At 40.6% G+C, this 16544-nt stretch overlaps 1 protein-coding gene across 6 annotated transcripts in view; it reads right to left on the reverse strand.

The window, feature by feature from the left end:
- Positions 1–16544, reverse strand: part of LOC101854223 (acyl-CoA (8-3)-desaturase) — a 68468-nt gene that overhangs the window by 26058 nt on the left and 25866 nt on the right. For 3 of the 6 annotated variants that reach the window (XM_005090516.3, XM_005090519.3, XM_005090521.3), the window contains exons 2-4: positions 7294–7767; positions 5161–5307; positions 3880–4026 (exon numbers count right to left, since the gene is read on the reverse strand). In XM_005090516.3, the coding sequence (XP_005090573.1) occupies positions 3880–4026; positions 5161–5307; positions 7294–7503 (504 nt within the window). In that variant the 5' untranslated portion in view covers positions 7504–7767. Of the gene's footprint in view, positions 1–1283; positions 1386–3879; positions 4027–5160; positions 5308–7293; positions 7768–9818; positions 9900–16544 lie in introns of those variants that run through there. The other 3 variants (XM_005090520.3, XM_005090518.3, XM_005090517.3) reach the window with 3 other exon arrangements.

Consider the following 16544-nt stretch of genomic DNA (forward strand, 5'->3'; position numbering starts at 1 on the left):
GAAAGTAACGTTTCTTACTCAGAAGGAGGGTGGAGTGACCGACTCTTTTGCATCTTTTGCTAGAAAGTAACGTTTCTTACTCAACTTCAAATACTAGCTGTGTGATCCACTCTCATACACATACTCAAATTGTTTTTGGGAGCATTTTATTATTTTCTGTAACCCACCACAGCGATATGGCCTCTTGAGGAAAGACAGGGTTAAAAAAGACCTGGTCGGTAAACTAACGGAGAAATATTAGTACTTATGAACTAAGTTTTTCCCCGTTTGGACACCTTTTAAACTTGGCTGAAAGCAAAGTCATTGTAAAAGAAACCTTGGAGTGTCCTGTTCCTCAACAATGGCAACATCTTAAAGTTCTCTTCCTTTAAAAGACATTTTTTTTTTCGTCCTCTGTTCACTAAATCTACTCAACATTGGCCCATATATGTGGAGCAATCCTTAATAAAAAACAGCCACATTTTATCCTCATACATACACTCACACCTCTTAAGAGCAGCCACTCCAACTTTGGTACTAAGTTACATAATATGCTACATGGCCAGACTTCAGCTGCCACTGCTAGGAAGATGCGTGCGAACTGAAGAGCAAGAAATCCAAGCCAGAGGCTGGTGACGGAAGAGGGAAGGAAGGGAGTAGGCGCGAGACAAAACCTTCCAAAGGTAAAACTTTGTGATAAATAAGTGACTACTCCAAAGAACTAGATGTCACCCACACTCCAGTGTCTCTACAGCGTATGAATGAAACTACCTTCATTCATTACACACAAAAATACAACCCAGTGCCAAAGAAGTGATGATGGAAAGCAGTGAAGACAACGATTACAGTAGCCAAATCTCAAACTTTCAAACTTTTTTATTCCATAGAAGTGAAAAAGTGAAATAATGATGACTATGCACAACACAGCCCACCCATGTTAAAAAAATATATACAAAAGAATAAAGAAAAAAGTGAAGGCGACAAGAGCAACAGCCATTATGTGAAAAAAATATATATTTTCTTTTAATAATTAAGTAAGGGAGAAGTAAAAAAACTGTGAAGGTGGCAAAGGAAGTAACCCTCACATTTTTTAAAAGAGCGTGAGAGGAACAAAGAGTGACAGAAAAAGAAAAAAGCAACTCTGCCTGCTACACAGATGATGATGTTTGTTAGTGTCAGGTTATGGTGGTGGTGGTGGCGATGATAATGATGAAATGATGATGATGATGATGATGATGACGATGATGATGATGATGAAGATGAGACAATCGAAGTTCTTGGCTGCCGCAGGCTATTGCGGTTACCTTCATAAAGCCCATGAAAAAGTAATGTAAACCGTGGTCCAGCCACGTGTACTTGGATGCAGACAGGTGGCCAAAGTCATGCTGCAACCAGCTGGACTGACCCTTTGAGAAAGAGGCATGGGGGGAACTTTTAGTGCATCAAATAACAGCAGCCTGGCCTACAGTATCTCAGATGCAGGCACGCAGGCAGGCACTCACACATGCACGCACACATGCACGCACGCACACACACATACAAGCACACATACGCATCCACACACTCACACACACATAACACCTACACATCACTTTACACATACACACACTAACACAAACAGTCATTAAGAAGACGCACTTGTATGTGTGTCTGTCGGTAACTGTTATTAAGGGTTGAAGAAAAGGTAATAGACAAAATAGAAATACTGACGAGAAGGAAGTGAGATCCTTAAGTGGCACCTTCTGACCACGGGCAACTACACATAAAAATAAAACAAACATTCACACACACACACAAACACACTCACACATATACAATCTGTTAACATTAATGCACTTGAGAACAAATGCCCGCACACACATGCTAACAGCTTACTATTGATCAGGCGCTATAAGAAAACTTGAGTTAACAATGACACAGCAAGAGAAAACACTTGCACAAAGGAGCTAAGGGAAGGAGAAGAGCCAAGTAAAATCAAATGATAGATCCAAAAGACACACACAAGATGGACGAATGCAAAAAAACACAGAGTAATACGAGATTTTGAAACCTACAATTAATATGAAACCAGTCTGAACAAGGTCACACACTAAAATGAATCATTGATACTTGTTATCAAAAGATGGTTGCCAACAGGAGACACCTTTAACGATCCTCACAGACCCTAACACTTCAAATAATCTTACGATCCCATGGAACCCCCAATTGTGGACACAGCTAGACCCAATTACTAAAACATGCTTCTAGCAAACGGCATGAAACTACAGGAAAAATTCATCTGGGGTTCAACACGGATGCAGTTTCACAGAGCATATTCCCGAAGACCAAAGGTGTTTAGGTCAAATCAAAGATTATCTCGTATAACCCATTGAGATTAAAGCATAAGAACTGTTTCATTCCCAAATATAAACGTGTCAAATGCATAAATTCTTTAACTTTTTACCGTGATGCAATTCAAGTAGATCAAGTTTTAACAGCAACTTAGTTCCTGGAATAGACTACACTTAATGTAAGATTGAAGAGAAGACGACAGAGTAGCCCACACCAGTGCCCTTATCCAACCACACACTGTAAAAAAGGAGAGCAGTGGGATGATAGAGACAAGTCACAAATCCTGGTAAACAAAACATAAAAGAAGTGTGAAGTCACGCTGAAAGAGGAGCTGTCTTGTTGCCAAGACGTTAAAGCAGCATAATATATGTATGTATTGATCAAACTTGGCTATAATATATATATATGTCATCCATATCATACTGCCACAATCCTGTCTCCGGCAGTTGAAGCACGTGCTGCAAACTTACAAGAATGGTGGTTACAGAGATTTTAAAAAATAACACATCACTTTACATCATGCACAACTCTTAATCAAGAGAATCAAAGATAAGAATATCATCGCTGTCACAAGAAAAATGAGTAACTCCAATGTTTTTTACTCCCCTGCCAAGCAGGGCCAAAAGAAGCTACCTATTTTTTATTTGCAACAGGGAAGACATAAATCCATATCACAGAAACCGATGCTAGAAAAGTTATTTAAAAAGGGGGAAAAAGCACAATACACAAAATGAAAGTTAGTCACAAAATGTATTTCTCAAAATAATTCTTAAAATACATTAAATAAGTCTCCAACATCTCTTCAAGAACTGCCAAGTCAACATAAAGCATCCTTATCTTCCAACAAGTAAAAATGAAGATGTAGAGAGGCTCTTCGTTCTCTTCATTTCTTTTATATGATGCCTGCCATTAACAGTTAAACTAACATTCTAATCACACATATCCAAACAGATGACAAAAAACAGACATGTACAACAAAAACAAGAAAACGCATTGAGCAAAGACTGGAAACCTTTCTTTCTTTGACACATAACTGGGAGAAAAAAAAAAAAAGAGAGAGAGAGAGAGAGAGAGAGAGAGAGAGAGAGAGAGAGAGAGAGAGAGAGAGAGAGAGAGAGAGAGAGAGAGAGAGAGAGAGAGAGAGAGAGAGAGAGAGAGAGAGAGAGAGACAGACAGAGACAGACAGACAGACAGACAGACAGACAGACAGACAGACAGACAGACAGACAGACAGACAGACAGACAGACAGACAGATAGACAGACAGAAGGAGAGGAAGAGAGAGAGAGAGAGAGAGAGAGAGAGAGAGAGAGAGAGAGACAGACAGACAGACAGACAGACAGACAGACAGACAGACAGACAGACAGACAGACAGACAGACAGACAGACAGAGATAGAAATTGACAGAAAGAGGTAGAGAGATATTAAAGGCAAGGGAAAATTGAGAAAAAGATATGCACCGACAAACACACAAATACAATAGAAAGTTTTAATACAAAATAGAACAACAAACAACCTTTTTAACTCAAACTTAAAATAAGCCTCAAGACAAATGAAACCAATGCCTTACCTCAACTGTGGTGATAAAAATGAGAGAGAGGAGATAGGGTACCCATCCAGTGCCAAAGTAGTACATGACAGCCCAGGCTGCCCAGTCCAGGAACAGGATGTGCAACATACTCAGAGTGAAGAATAAAACGCTGGGCTTGAACAGGCCCTGGTCACAAACAATTCATTTGATAAGTCTTTTTCCAGTTTTAGGAAGAGTTTTACGGCACTTTCAACAAAATAGATCACACAATGCCGAAGATTAAAGGTGTTAAAAGAGAGTAAAATACAAAGAAAAAAAGAAGGGATAAGGGTGATAAATATTTGATAGGGAAGAAAGAACAAACCAGACTAGAACACCTGCCCACAACATACAATTAATTTGATAGATTTTGTGAAAGCTCAAACTTCTCCCAATGCAATAGAGGAGGAGTGAGCATTATGTATGTAGTTAGTGGCCAGTGGTTATGGAATGGTTGGAAGTGATATACATTAAAAATGCAGGAACGACAGATGAGGGAGCAATCTCTTTAATTTTTGTGCATTTCATCCAATTTTTATCTTGTAATTTAAAAAAAATTCTTACAATTTTTCTTTTCTCAGTTCAAATTTCAACGGAAACATATAAATTATACAGTGCAAGTCGAAGATAGAAAGAGAAAACAATGACAAACAGAAGAAGAAACAAAAAAAAACAACCAAGAAGAGCTGACAAACAGGAAAACACATAGTATAGAAGACATATTAAAAATCATGAACACTTGAGAGAACAAGTTTAAGACATGAAATTACAGGGTCAGTTTAAATAATACTTTCCAACTAGAGATTTGAGAGTAGCTAGCAATCCAACATGTAAACTCTTACCTTCTCAGACCTTATAATATTTCCTCACTGTTTGTCTAAAACCTACCATTTTCTCTTCTCAGCTGTCTGTCTCATATCTACCATTTTCTCAACTGTCTGTCTCAGGCCTACTGTTGTTTTTAGTTTTAGTAGAGGTTTAACGGCGCTCGCAAATGCATAAGGTCATAAGAGTGCTGGAAGATTAGAGCTGTTACAAGAGAGTAACAAACATAAAAAAGAAAAAGGGGAGATAAGGACGATAGAAGTTTAATAGGAAAGAAGAAGCAAACAACACCAGAGCCCCCGCCAACCACCCACTTACTGTTGTCTCAGCTGACCTACCATTCTATCAGCCGTCGTCTATCTCACTACCATTTTCTCAGCAGACCCACTATTTTCTCAACTGTCTGTTTCAGACCTTCAGACCCATTATTTTCTGAACTATCTATCTCAGACCTACCATTTTCTCAGCTGTCTGTCTCAGCTGCCGGAAGTCTTCCTCAATAGGCTTCACTTCCTTCTGGGTCTCTTTCAGAGTGCCAATGTGGATGGCCTTCATGTACTTTTTGACGAAGTTCAAGTCATTGTGGAAAGCCTTAAAGGCATCCTGGGGAAGGCAAAAATAAAATAGTCATTTCACAAGAACATCATCAAAGATTTTTTAAATATTAGAATGAGCAAGAAATGCACATTAAGCTTTTAATCTTAAGATCTGAATCCCTACATTTTCATTTTCTTAACATACAATATGAACATTTCAGTTGTTTTGTAAAATACTAAAAGGACTGTAACAAAGGTGACACAATATATGTCAAATATATTCATATGTGTGAGCGCCTCATTGAGAATGTACATTCTAGTTCTACGGAAATGCTAGAAGACACACCTTTTTAGGGGCATTTACGAAAAACAAGTACAGTCGAACCTGAGTAAGACGGCCACCTATTGTCAAGGAGAAAAGTGGCTGTATAAGACAGGTGGCCGTCTTAGGCAGGACTGATCAATATGAAGAAACAAACCATTCCTTTCTGAGGTCCCAACCGAAAAGGCAGCATTGTTGTTGTTGATGTTGTTGTTTTCCCAGGTTGGGGGTTCTTTTGTTGCTGCTTTTGTGCAAGGGTAACAATAAAACGAAATGGACCGAGTGCTATAGTAAAACAAACACACGACACGGGTCGCCACCACTCGGAGAACGAGTGACGCTTCTGTCACAAGTTCATGTTACTTTGTTACAGACTGGGTAAACAGTGATCTCACGATTTGTGTAAGAGTTCTGGGCAAGGCTAAAGGGTTATGAGGGATCACACGCTTACCTCACCAGCAGCTGAAAATTTGTTACCTATTGGACAGCAGTGGGAGGAGCCTACACAACATGATCGGTTGGAGGGACTACCTAACAACAACGACAGGTGATTGGATTATGACGGCTCGCCCACAACACCAGGGCCCAGTGCATGATTTATGACAAAACGTAATGGAGTCACTAAGGTGGCCGTCTAAGAGAGGTGTTATTGTTTAGTGTGATAGGGGTTGTGTGTTAAAATAAGATGGCCACGCCGCGTTGGACGGTTGCCCGTTTCACACAGTTAGATTATATAGAAAAAAGTTGCCGTTTGTACAGGTGGCCGTCTTATAGAGGTGGCCGTCTGGGCAGGTTCGACTGTACAAGTGTAATTTCATTATTAAGACAGATTTTTTTTCGTTCTGTTTTCCTCATCTAAACGTTATAAAGTCAGACAAAAACATGCTCGTTATGAAATATGCTTAATCACATTTCTGAATTAAGTATAAGGGTTCTATATGAGCTGTGACATTTCCTTTTGTTTACTAATTGGACAAAAATATGTGTCCCCTTTGTCCTTTTAGAGTCAAACGTTTAATCAAAAGGCAATACGCAGGAGCATTCAAATGAAAATGAAGAAACTGAAATCTTTCAAGAGCTATGAGGCATTATTGCACTGAGAATCTTCATGGATAAAGGGGAAGCTTCATATTAACCAATCAAGATGTCCGCAGCATTGAGGAAAAAAAATGGGCAAGAAGTTGACTCCTTGGCATACAGATGTAAATTTTGGAGAGTTAGTGAGAGAGTGAGAGAGTAAGTAATTGAACCAATGATTGAGCAAGGCTGAGTGCAGGATAACAGTGACTAAGAGAGAGGGATGCATGAGAGACAGAGAGAGAAAAAGAAATGAAGAGAAAATGGGAGAAGAGTGAGAGGGCGGGCAAAAATATTGAATAAAAAGAAGGAGAGGGGTGGAGAGAAAATGGGAGAGAGTGAGAGGGCAGGCAAAAAGATTGAATAAAAAGAAGAAGAGAGGAAAGAGAGAGGGGTGGAGAGAAAATGGGAGAGAATAAATAGAAGGATGAAAAATATGAAAGGAAAGAGAGAGAGAGACACAGAGACAGAGCCAGAGCCAGAGCAAGAGCAAGAGCAAGAGCAAGAGCAAGAGCAAGAGCAAGAGCCAGAAACAGAGAAAGAGAGAGACAGAGACCAAGAGAGAGAAAATGCCTTTTTCTTCAATAAACTGCTCCAAAGCAAACTTCTTGTTGTGAGAAGAAAATAGAAGTCTCTCATCATAACATAACTCACCGTGGCATCCTGGCCAGCATAATGCCCAATGACCTTGGTGCCACCAGGATGGCGGCGTGCCCACGAGGTGATGTTGTAGACTTCGCCATCAATGACCAGCCAGCGGCACTCCTTGGTAGTCTTCTCACGCACCTCATCCCAAGTGAACTCCTTCAGAGGACGACTCACGTCCACAGAGCCGTTTGCTTCTCCCTGCGCACCCTTTCCCATTGCTGCTGGATCTGGACACCAAACAGTAGTTTATATTTGTTTTTCCTTTTCGATTTCTCCCCTCGTCTTGATGACAGAAGAAATCTAAGCCTCCCTGTTAACTGATATCTTTTTTGGAAGAAAAATAGAATCTCACTACCGAAGAAGTTAAGATTGTCTCTTCATGTAGTACTGAGTTTTCAATAAGTTCTTGGAGTAACTGTCCACAATGCTGGTTCCTGCCCTACAGTTCCGATGTACCTCTGCCTTAAGTCCAAAATGTCTCTGAAATGAAGCAAAAATAGGCAAACATAAATTTATGCATTTTGACACATGATGATATAGTCATATCCAGATATCAACTCTCCACCCTCTGCCTCTAATAACATCCTGAGTTGAATATGGCTTCCTGAAAACAAATTATCAATGAGCCATCTATCCCATGTGTGAATACACACGTCTCAAACAGGGAATCAGCAAGAATATATGGGAGATGGAGAACAACTCAGGAAACAATGCATGCATAATGTTAGAGACAGTAACAGATTTTTAAAAAACAGCACTTATAGTACAAAGTTTGCAATCTTTCTATTCAAACAAAAAAAGTAACAGCAATCGGCTATAGATCAATTGTAATTTGTTGCCTATGCCCGCAACTACTACAAGCCCTGAGAAACTTTAACCTCATTTCCCGCACAGGTATAACTATAACAATAAACTTGTTGTAGGACAAGTACAATAGGTATATGTCACACGACATGCTTGTTTCTGACTACAAGCATGGTATGTGTTATGTGCACACTGTGAATAAAAGGAGTTGGCGCTCATTTACGCAATCAGCACAGTGCAGATTATAAATAAACCTATTAATAAGTTCCACTTTACTGATCACCTGGGTAAACTTCATTACAACGATATACACATAAGAGTAAACACAAGCACAAATATATTCCATACAGAAAATAAAACCAACAATGTTACAGTATACATGCAAAATATACTATAACACTACAATAAAAAAACAACAACTGCAGGTCGCCACTTTGCAGCACCCTTTCTGTTAACCAGCTTCGTCGTGCTTTGCTCATAAAGACATATCCCAGCGACCACACAACCATTAACCGTGTCATTGACATAACAAGCTTGACATTAAATTTTGTGAGTCGGAACTCACCAACCACTCAGCCACAATAATGCGTATATTATGTGTGCATGTATCTATGTCTGCGTGTGCGCGTGCGTGCGTGGGTGGGTGCGTGCGTGGGTGGGTGCGAGTGTGTGCATCTGTAGGCCTTTATAACCCTGCCTTAAGTGTGAGTACAAGTGTCCTGGGAACAGCGTTGTGATCACAGCGTGCCCACTGCACTATCACGTTAACTGCACTTGGTCGCGAGCGTCAGGTTTTAACACACAGAGACACACTGCTTTTGACCTCTGCAGATGAGGCCACGAAATGAAAAGACTGCAAAAACTATCAAAGTGCAACTTACAATGCTGAGGTCCACATGTGTAACTAGAGAAAAAATTTATAGCAGAGATCGCCCATCACGGCAAATAAACTCGGGCCTTTTTTTAACAAAGGAAAGAAGCACGCCTTCATAATATAACGGTAATTTAGCGCTCGCTAAAGAAAAAATAAGAGATGTTAAACAACAGAGGGAAACAAAACAAATAGGACCTAACAGTATCGCTGGCCATACAGCCGCAAGTCACACTACTCCTGGTACAATGTATTTGTTGCTTGGCGTCTATGCTTAACTCAGATTAACTATCAGTTTCCTTGACTCTATCACCGTCACTCATTCTCAGCTACGACGAATGTCAGGAGTTAACGATGCAAAGACTGTACGAAAATCGCCTTGTTGACGCACGGCAAGCTTGACTTGAAATTATTTTCCAAAGGTAGACGCGTATTGGAATTGACAAACATCTGGTTTCTATATGCTTGTTTGAGAAAAGAAAAGCTCATCAACAAAGACAGACAGACAGACAGACAGACAGACAGACAGACAGACAGACAGACAGACAGACAGACAGACAGACAGACAGACAGATAAGAGGAAGTACAGAAGTAGGATTTACCCGAGGCGCCGTTTTGCCCAACTGCAGTTCTATTGAATACCGGGAATCGATTTATCGCCGCCTGCTGAATAGTCTAATAATCTATTTTATAATGCACATTATAACAACAGTTCCATTTCACGACAAAAAGATCAGAAACACCCAGAGGATGCAGAAAGTACAGACAACACCTGAGCCAGTAACGAAACGATCAGTTCAAACCAGTAAGCGAAACGAGCAGTTCAGACCAGTAAATGAAACGAGCATCTACCAACCTCGCGGGAGACCAACAGACATTAGCCCAAAGAACAACATACATTCGGACAGAAAGCAACGAATCCTCCAGTCTTGCACGGACAACCACAACATAAGTACAATTACGAGTACAGTAATTGACTTTCACTTATAAAGCATGGCGAAACTTGAAGGTTATGGGGAATTTAAATAATCCAAAGATATACAACACGTTTACAACCAATAGGAGCCACTGTATCTTTCCTTTTATCTTTCAATGTTAACATCGTGGACACTGACCTCCAGCTCCGTATGCACACGCTCTTTTGCATAATGGACGAGGCCTTTAAGGACAATCGAACTGCGCACTCGTTCAAGATCGAGAGAAAGGCCTTGATATCACAACACCCGCCCAAGTCACAAGGCTCATGGTCGTGGCCTGAGAGACGCCACTGACTAAAGTCAGTGAGTACGATTCACAGGCTTTTTTTTTAAATCTCGAGACAGTCTTTTGTTTTAATAAGAGTTTTACGGCATTTGCAGTACAATAAGGTCAAATATAATGCAGAAGATTAGAATTGTTACGAGATAGTAACAAACACAAAAAGAGGAAAGATAATGACGATAGATGTTTGATGGGCAAGAAGGAGCAAACCACACCAGAGCACCCGTCAACCACCCACTGACCTTGGAAGTCCACAGCTAATCGTTAATAACAAGTATAAAAAATGAATACAATGTAGAACATGTCCCAACCAATGTCACTCTTTGGGCTGGTTGTTCGCACGGACTCAATCTCAGAAGATGCGCAGTTGGAGGGCGCAGTGGTAGGTTCTACTTCTTTATGATTTCTATTACTTTTTAATCTGTCTGTACGTCTTACTTTTTCACCCACACTGAATGTCGGTTACTTTGGTGACGAGCTCCACTTTACTTACAATAAAACGTTAGTTATTACAGATTGGTGGCTCTCAGTCTGCCGTCTTCGATGTAACAGGCTATGGATGCATTGAGGGGTTAAGGAAAAAAACAACCATGTGTATATATAAATAGTATACATTATGTTTTACATATATATAAATAGTATACATTATGTTTTACAGCCCTTTCAACTAAGTGGATAAGTGGGTTATCGAAGAAACATGACCCCCAACGTAAACTTCGTGTCTAACAGGACATAAACACAATATTTACATGTGTTACAATGCAGTGTTTAACAACAATCGAGAGAGAGCGAGAGAGAGAGAGAGAGAGAGAGAGAGAGAGAGAGAGAGAGAGAGAGAGAGAGAGAGAGAGAGAGAGAGAGAGAGGGGGGGGGGACAGACAGAGAGAGAGAAAGAGAGAGGGAGAGGGAGAGAGAGAGAGAGAGAGAGAGAGAGAGAGAGAGAGAGAGAGAGAGAGAGACGAGAGAGAGAGAGAGATAGCGTTATCAAGTAGTAACTCGTACTATATCAATAGTTGCTGCGAAAGGGACAGATATTATCAACAATAACAACCATAAAAAAATCACTGACTGCGAGTCATGAGAATTTGACCTACAACTTTAGTTTGAGTTTGAGTTTTATGGCACTTGCAAAACAAATAGGTCATATTATTATAAGAGCCGGAGAATAGCGGTGTTACTACTACAGAGTAACATACAAAGAAAAGAAAGAAGAGAAATCGCGGGATAGCAGCTCGAGTATCGCAACATGAGATTTTGGGGAAAACCACTGTTTGTTTTTCGGTTTGTTTGTTTGCCGTTGTTGCTTTGTTGTTTGTTGTTTTGTTTTGTTTTTGTTTGCTTTTGCTTTTTGGGTTGTTTTTTGTTTGTTTGTTTGTTTTTGCTTTTGTTTGTTTGTTGTTTTTTTGGGGGGTGGTTATTTGTTGTTGTTTTTTTTTGTTTGTTTGTTTATTTGTTTGTTTGTTGGTTTTTTTGTTGGGTTTTTTTTTTTGGGGGGGGGGTACATATTCCAGAGAACAGGAAAGGGGCCGTGTGTAAAAACAACACCACAAAGTCGTGGAATTATTTTGTGAAGATGCACATTAAATTGAAATTCCAGGAAGCGTTTTTTGTTATTCCTGTGAAATTTGAAAAACCTGAGTTACTATAGCAGTGCTGCTACCCATCGAAATAAGGACGATAAAAGTTTGATAGGGAAGAAAGAGCAAATGACACAAGAGCACCAGCCAACCACCCACGACCTAACATTGTTGCGATAACAATGCAATCGGTTACATAAAACAATGCACTCCTATCAAAGCCACGCGTGAAATACGTCTTTGCATGCCTTTCACTGTAGACTATGTTCGACCACGAGGAGATTGGTCTTATAGATGTAACTCAATAGAATGATCAAACACAAAATGAGAATAGACATCTGCTTTCCTCTTGAAAAAAAAAAAAAGGATGGTGATCTGAAGATAGAACCCCAAACTGTATGGATTGAATTATCTAATTTAACGTATTCATACAAAGTATCTGATCCCATACAATCAGCGGATTCCAAGTAGTGTCCTTTACGAAATGTTGATTTATAATAATATTACTGCATTTATTATTTTAATATTATTTCATTATTTTACTCAAATCAATTCTTTAGTTAGTATTATTGTTTTTTATATTGATGTTATGACTGTGCTTCTTCTTCTTTTTCTTTTTCTTCCTGTTCTTTCTCTTCTTCTTATGATAATCATTAGCATTATTTATTTTTTTATTTATTTATTTATTATTTATTCATTATTCAATTGATGGTTTTTTTTTCTTAATTATCATTAATACTGCCCTTAATCCATAATCGTGTTATTGATAAACATAGACGGCAACATAAATGATGACAATATAAGGGGGTGGGTGATGAGAAATGGTAGGGGGAGGGGGGGCAATTACAGCATATTATAGGCGATTTCCAGGTTGAGAACCATAGATATGGGGTACATAGAAGCGGAACCAATAAATTGCCAAAAAATATTATTCCGCAGACAGGAAAAAGAGGCTAAAACAGCACCTGGACATGGATGGCTGGTGCCTCTATAAATAAATCATTGATCTTGGTCTACAGGCTAAAACAGCACCTGGACATGGATGGCTGGTGCCTCTATAAATAAATCATTGATGGTCAAGGTCACCATGTTCGAACTATAGAAAGTACACCACAAGCAAGGGGAAAAAGAGATTTTTTTAAAGAGGGGGGGGGGGGGTATATAAAAGGGATAGGTATGCTATTCCTTCGTTCGTACTTTTTAAAAAGTTTAGTATAGGTAAGACTTTAAAGGAACTTACAACAGAATAAGGTGATCTAAGTACCGAAGACTAGAGATGTTACAAGAGAGTAACAAACACAATACAGAAGGAGAGATAAGGACGATAGGTGTTTAATAGGAAAAAGGAAGCAAACCTACACCAGAGTAGTTGCTTTTTGGTGTGGGGGGGGGGGGGTTGTGTGTGTGTGTGGGGGGGGTGTTATTGTGTTGTTGTTGTTGTTGTTGTTGTTTAGTGGTTGTTTGTTGGTTGGTTTGTTCGGGATTGGATTTTGTTTGCTTATTTGGGTATTACACCTTTTGTTTTGCTTTGGTATTTTCTTTGATTTTTGAGTAAAGAGAAGCACTTAGCCACAATAGCAGCCACTTAGTACAAGTGAAAAGTAAGACAGACGCGAAAATAACAGAGGGAAGTGCATGAACAAGGACCAGCCAGTTGCGCTCTCTAAGCATTCACGAGGATAGATAGATAGACAGACAGACAGACAGACAGACAGACAGACAGACAGACAGACAGACAGACAGAGAGTGGAGGGGGGGGAGATAAACGCAGAAACCGCACAATAAAAACTGCTTGCCTCTGGAGGAAATTCCTAGGACTATCAACATTTTTCAACTTCTCTCAAGAAACTAGTGAAAAGACGCCAAGCAACAACCCAGATGGCGTACGTGAAGCACGACATGTGCGTCCACCCACGACCACGCCACAGCCAGAGCCACGGAATGTATCCTGTACCTGAAAGACAGGTATGTGCCTCAATCGGTATCATCCGGAATACGCCCTGGCGAGTCCCCAATTCGTCATCGGATTTAAGTAGCTAGATATTTCTTGCATGCGACCCGTGCCAGATACTGACAGAGAGTTTGACTCCAAACATAGCGACGAGCTCCATGTTGCTAGGCTCGTGCATGCCAGTCTCAAATAAACACCTTCAACGCGCCTCCACAAGCGCTTTATACGTTTGGTTGGTTGCTGTTGTTTTTTTCAAAGCCTAAAAGTAGCCGAGTTAATATGAACGCATGCGTGCGCACGCGCGCGCGCGCACACACACACACACACACACACACACACACACACACACACACACACACACACACAACATATCTTCAACGTAAATATTAATACACAATTTACTCTTCAATACGGAGGGATTGCGCGATGTCAAGTAAAAAAATAAACACAGCATAACATGTCTGTGTGTATGTAAGTGGGGGGGGGTGAGAGAGCGTTTGTTTTCGTAGAGGTTTTACGGCGCTCGCAACTGCAAGGGGTCAACCACGCACAGAGAGACTTGAATTTGCACATGATTATCAGAAACGGAAGATCACAGAAGGTCAAAACGCCATTTAACTGAACAGTTAGTCTCTAACCTACTCTTTATTTCAAACAGCTGTTGTAGCATGTTGTATTAAGGTAACAATTTCCAAGAATATGTTCTTCCCCTAATCTAATACGGAGGCTGGACGGGACATTGTTCGGTTGCGGGGGTGACATTAGATCTGAATTGGTATAATTTTTGTTTTGTTTCAGTAAGAATTTTTACGTCACTTGCAGCAAAATTAGGTCTTAGAAGAGCCGAAGGTTACAGATGTTACAGGAGAGTAACAAACACAAACAGAAGGAGCAACCACACCAGATCACCCGCCAACCACCCACCAGAGATACAAAAAATGGACCAAATTTATAAGACAAGGGTAAACAGCACCATCAAATTCAATTAGTAGATATCACAGCGATTCTAACCGAATTTTAATGTCCTCGGCATAAAACTGGTCAGAAAAAAATTAGACCTACGTGCCGGATAGCATGCCGTGTCCACGACATTGATTGACGGATCATTTTCAATTTAATTTTATTCTCTCTCTCTCTCTCTCTCTCTCTCTCTCTCTCTCTCTCTCTCTCTCTCTCTCTCTCTCTCTCTCTCTCTCTCTCTCCCTTTCTCCCTCGCTCGCCCCCCCCCCTCTCTCTCTCTCCCCCTCCTCTCTCTCTCTTTCTCTCGCTCTCCCCCTCGCTCTCTCTCTCTCTCTCTCTCTCTCTCTCTCTCTCTCTCTCTCTCTCTCTCTCTGCGCGCGCGCGTGCCCGCATCGCGGACCGAGTGCGTAAGTCTACAATATTATTATACTTAAATATGTGTGGGCCTATATGTTATCTTTTCCTGTGTGTGCGCATATTTTTTCTGTGGCTATTTTCTGAGAACGTTAGTTCGCTTGTTTTAGTCTTTTTGTGGTAGTAGTTTTATTAATTTTGTTTGGGGTTTGTTTGTTTTTTATTTATTTACTTTTTTTTTGCAAAGTAAACCACTGTTCCTTTGCCTGGAGTGGACATGCGGCGGGGGCGGGGAGAGAGAGCAAAGTACACGCCACCTAATGGTCCAGTTTGTGCCTTCCGTGACCGGGGCAAGAAAAGAAAAATCAGGCAAGCTTCGAATGACGCGGACGAAGCGAGTGTTCCAGTTACCTGCAAGTCACGGTGTCGTGTCATGTTCCCAGTCACATAGCGCGATTCTCAGCACCCCCCCCCCTAAAAAAAGCCCCACTCTCAAATCCCCCCTCCCCCTTACATCAGGGCCAACTACACGGGTCAAAGCAAATTATCGTTCGATGTCTGCGTAGAGTAAGGCACTGTGGGTCAGAAGGTGTCATTCGATAAGCTATGTGCCAACATTATTCTCTCTCTCTCTCTCTCTCTCTCTCTCTCTCTCTCTCTCTCTCTCTCTCTCTATGTCTCTCTCTCTCTCTCTGGCATGTGTGAAGGAGACAGACAGATAGACAGACAAACAGACAATACGTCGGCACAACAGAATGGATCGCAGTTTTATTTTCCTTTTGCTTTTGTACTACTTTCATGACACGTACAACAAAAACCCAAGGTCACGCGAGTGTCAAAAATCAGAGCTGTTACTAGAGAGTAACATACAAAGAAAAGAAGAAACAGAGATACCGACGATGTTTAATAGGAAAAAAGGAGCAAACCACACCAGAGCACCCGCTAACCACCCAAATATGTCTGAAGTGCATTCTCCATTTACATCCACCAGCGTACGCGTACATTAATTTTCCTCAACGGAAGAAACGACATTTTTCACACACGTGTAGTAACTTTTATTCTTACAGCTATCAATCAAAACAAACCAGAGAACATAAATAATTTTGGTTCGCTCGGGGGAAAGTGCAGCCGCAGCACACTATTATATTCAGTTCTAAAGGGGCAGAGAATGAGACATTGAGCCAGCTAGCTATGTGCGAGGTGGGGGACGACACAGTCTGAAAAACAAGTCTACGCTCGAATGAACGCTTCAGGAGATTCTATTACATAACATTAGGGGGGGGGGGTGTTGCGTGCAGTGTTATTTTAGAAGCTCATAAATTGATCAGAGGGCATTTTGAGTCACCCGTACCGGTTTTGTTGAAAGGGAGCTAGGTACATATTAAGCTGCTCATTTAGTGAGCCTCAACAAACATTGACAAGACAAAGGTAGGACTGTATTTGGAGAAGGTAAGGGGCAGAGACAGAGTGGCGTTGGGGG

Source organism: Aplysia californica, unplaced genomic scaffold (genome assembly GCF_000002075.1).
Source record: "Aplysia californica isolate F4 #8 unplaced genomic scaffold, AplCal3.0 scaffold00018, whole genome shotgun sequence".
Classification (NCBI taxonomy): domain Eukaryota; kingdom Metazoa; phylum Mollusca; class Gastropoda; order Aplysiida; family Aplysiidae; genus Aplysia; species Aplysia californica.